The sequence below is a fragment of the Mesitornis unicolor genome, unplaced genomic scaffold (assembly GCF_000695765.1).
Source record: "Mesitornis unicolor isolate BGI_N332 unplaced genomic scaffold, ASM69576v1 scaffold2187, whole genome shotgun sequence".
NCBI classification, from domain to species: Eukaryota; Metazoa; Chordata; class Aves; order Mesitornithiformes; family Mesitornithidae; genus Mesitornis; species Mesitornis unicolor.
In genome coordinates, this window is record NW_010194124.1 from 47654 (window position 1) to 50357 (window position 2704).

The following is a 2704-nucleotide window of genomic DNA, read 5'->3' on the forward strand; positions in this document are numbered from 1 at the left end:
TTCTTCTTCCCCCAGAGCCGTGGAGCCTCTGTCCAGTCAAAGAAAACTCCATCTGAAGAAGAATTTGAAACCATTAAACTGATCAGTAATGGTGCATATGGGTAAGGCTTTTGAACTTTGCTTTAGAAGAAAATACTGCTATTGTCCTACCTGGGGAAGGGCTATAGCAAAGTTTGGCGAATAACTGGGTTTTGTTGGGTCCAAAGCATTGTGAGAGCCGTGGAGCCTCTGTCCAGTCAAAGAAAACTCCATCTGAAGAAGAATTTGAAACCATTAAACTGATCAGTAATGGTGCATATGGGTAAGGCTTTTGAACTTTGCTTTAGAAGAAAATACTGCTATTGTCCTACCTGGGGAAGGGCTATAGCAAAGTTTGGCGAATAACTGGGTTTTGTTGGGTCCAAAGCATTGTGGAATTTTGCTTGGGTCTTTCAGAGGTTCCACACTTGTGACGTTTTCTGCAGTCTTCTGGGAGGTGCCATTTCTTGCACGTTCTTGGGGATTTTTGGACAAAAGCCCCTGTACCTGGATGTAGTTCCTGGCTGTGAAGTCCTTACGTTGCACTGAACTGACACACAGCTTCCAGCTCAGGAAAATTAGTTGCCCTACATGAAAGCTTTCAGAATATGAAAAAAAAACTGTAGTGCAGGTTTTCTGAAGCCCTTCCTAGCTGTGACCTCAAGCCTGTTTTTCCAATAACTATTTCTTTATGGTAGTTAGGTAAAATACAGACTCTTCAGTACCCTAGCTTGAGATGACAAAAACATTTTCCCTAAACATCATCTCTAGGGAAGATGTTGTCACTTATTTTATTGTGATATCTCCTAAGTAACAGTAAAGAAATGTAGTTCTGTGAGTCTAAGAATGTGGTTTTGCACCTGTTTCCTTATTGCATAGCAAGGCAGTCTGTATTGCCTTCCATGCTGTCTGGTTAAGTTGTGATTTGTGTTTGTTTAAGGGCTAAATGAGTGAGGGTAAAATTATGAAGCTGCAAATATTATCGATGATTCATTGAAACAGCAAGAATATTGAGAGAGAAGTAGTTTATCCTTTTCCATTCTTCCATGTATTCAGATTACATGTGTGACATGAGGTTGTTAGTGGGCACTTGAAATACTAAAAGAAATGCTAAAATTAAATTGGAGTAAATCTACTGTGAGAAGTACTACAGTAAAATGGTGTTGGATTTTATTATCCATTAAAGAATCCAGAATTAAGTTGGTCAGTTAAAATTTTAACCACACGTACAAACCTATTGAGAATTTTAAGGGCCATTCCCGACTCTGTGCAGTTCATAAATCCTTACTGGTGATCGTCATCAGGCTGTAACTGAAAAGCAGTGACATTCAGTAGGTCAGAACAGCAAAACCTGAGCATGTGCTTGAGTGTTGTGTTGAAGTGGGTGCTTAGCTACCAGCAACTCATTTTTTTTAAATGATATGTGGAAAAAGTGTTTGACAAGATGATTTTATGCGTTTTCAGTCATATTTCTGCACAGGCCCCATGATTTAAACGTAACTTTGTAAAAAGGAGAGAGTGTGGTGGTAGTTTTGCTATTACTCGTGTCTGTCTTTATACTGGGTGTATTTTATAGTCAGCCACTGGTGAGACACACCACCATGTTAAATGTAATATACTCCAGAGAAAAGGAAACAAGTACTGATTCAATAAGGCAGGCAAACTGGATGAAAATTTTATTTGCCAACTGTATTATTAATGCGTAGGAATCTAATGATCTGCAAATGATAGAAATGTAAGAGATACTTTACTGAAGGAAATCCCTGGGGACGGTGTTGTGTCAAATTCATTTTACGGAGCTTGGAAAGAAATCATGCTGATTCTGTAAGTTTTGGACAATTTTTTAAGTTAAATGGTGACTGTAGCGTTGAAAAACACTCGCCTCTGTAATGACGCTGAAGGAAGTTTGTGACATTTGTGTCTGAAGTATCTCCTTGTTAGTCACATCAACAAAAAAGCTGCTTAATTCAAGTTGGCAGAGTAGCTTTTGGAAGGAAGCATCATGGGCTCCCTTCTTTTCTAGGGGAGTGTGGCACTGGGATGGGGTTTTTATGGAGTCACAGGTAAGTCTGTCAGGATCCATGCAAAGCAGTTACAATCACTGTTTGGTTTTGGTTGGTTGTGTTGTTTTGTTTTTTAAAAACAAACCCAAAACTAAACAAGACACAACGAAACAGTTTGAACTGTAAATGGAACTTTTCCTCTTGATATGTGGTTTTCTAGAGCGGTGTATTTGGTGCGGCACAAGACCACTCGTCAGCGTTTTGCCATGAAAAAGATCAACAAACAGAACCTAATTTTGAGAAATCAGATCCAGCAGGCTTTTGTGGAGAGAGATATCCTGACGTTTGCCGAGAACCCCTTTGTGGTCAGCATGTTCTGCTCCTTTGAGACCAAGCGCCACCTGTGCATGGTTATGGAGTATGTGGAAGGTATGGTTGCCGTTATCTATACCTGCAAAGGGATCTTGGCTGGGATGGACACGTGTATGCAGTGTGTCTCCTCGTAACGGATGACATTTCCAGGTGATTTATAAGATGTGTACTTTTGGATGTAAGATCAGTGCACTGCTCTGAGCACAATAAACAGGAAGACCACCTCATGTGTGTGCTAGTCCTTTCTTCACAGAAAGGGAGCTCAGTCAGCCCTGCAGTTGCAGCAGTTGTGATGCTCCTTTAGGAAAGAG

At 40.3% G+C, this 2704-nt stretch overlaps 1 protein-coding gene across 1 annotated transcript in view; it reads left to right on the plus strand.

Annotated features, from left to right (window-relative positions):
• Window positions 1-2704, plus strand: part of LOC104543134 (microtubule-associated serine/threonine-protein kinase 2-like) — a gene marked incomplete at its 5' end in the record, with an annotated part of 64792 nt that overhangs the window by 39787 nt on the left and 22301 nt on the right. The window contains 2 exon segments of the mRNA XM_010187671.1: window positions 16-101; window positions 2242-2450. Coding sequence (XP_010185973.1) covers window positions 16-101; window positions 2242-2450 — 295 coding nt within the window.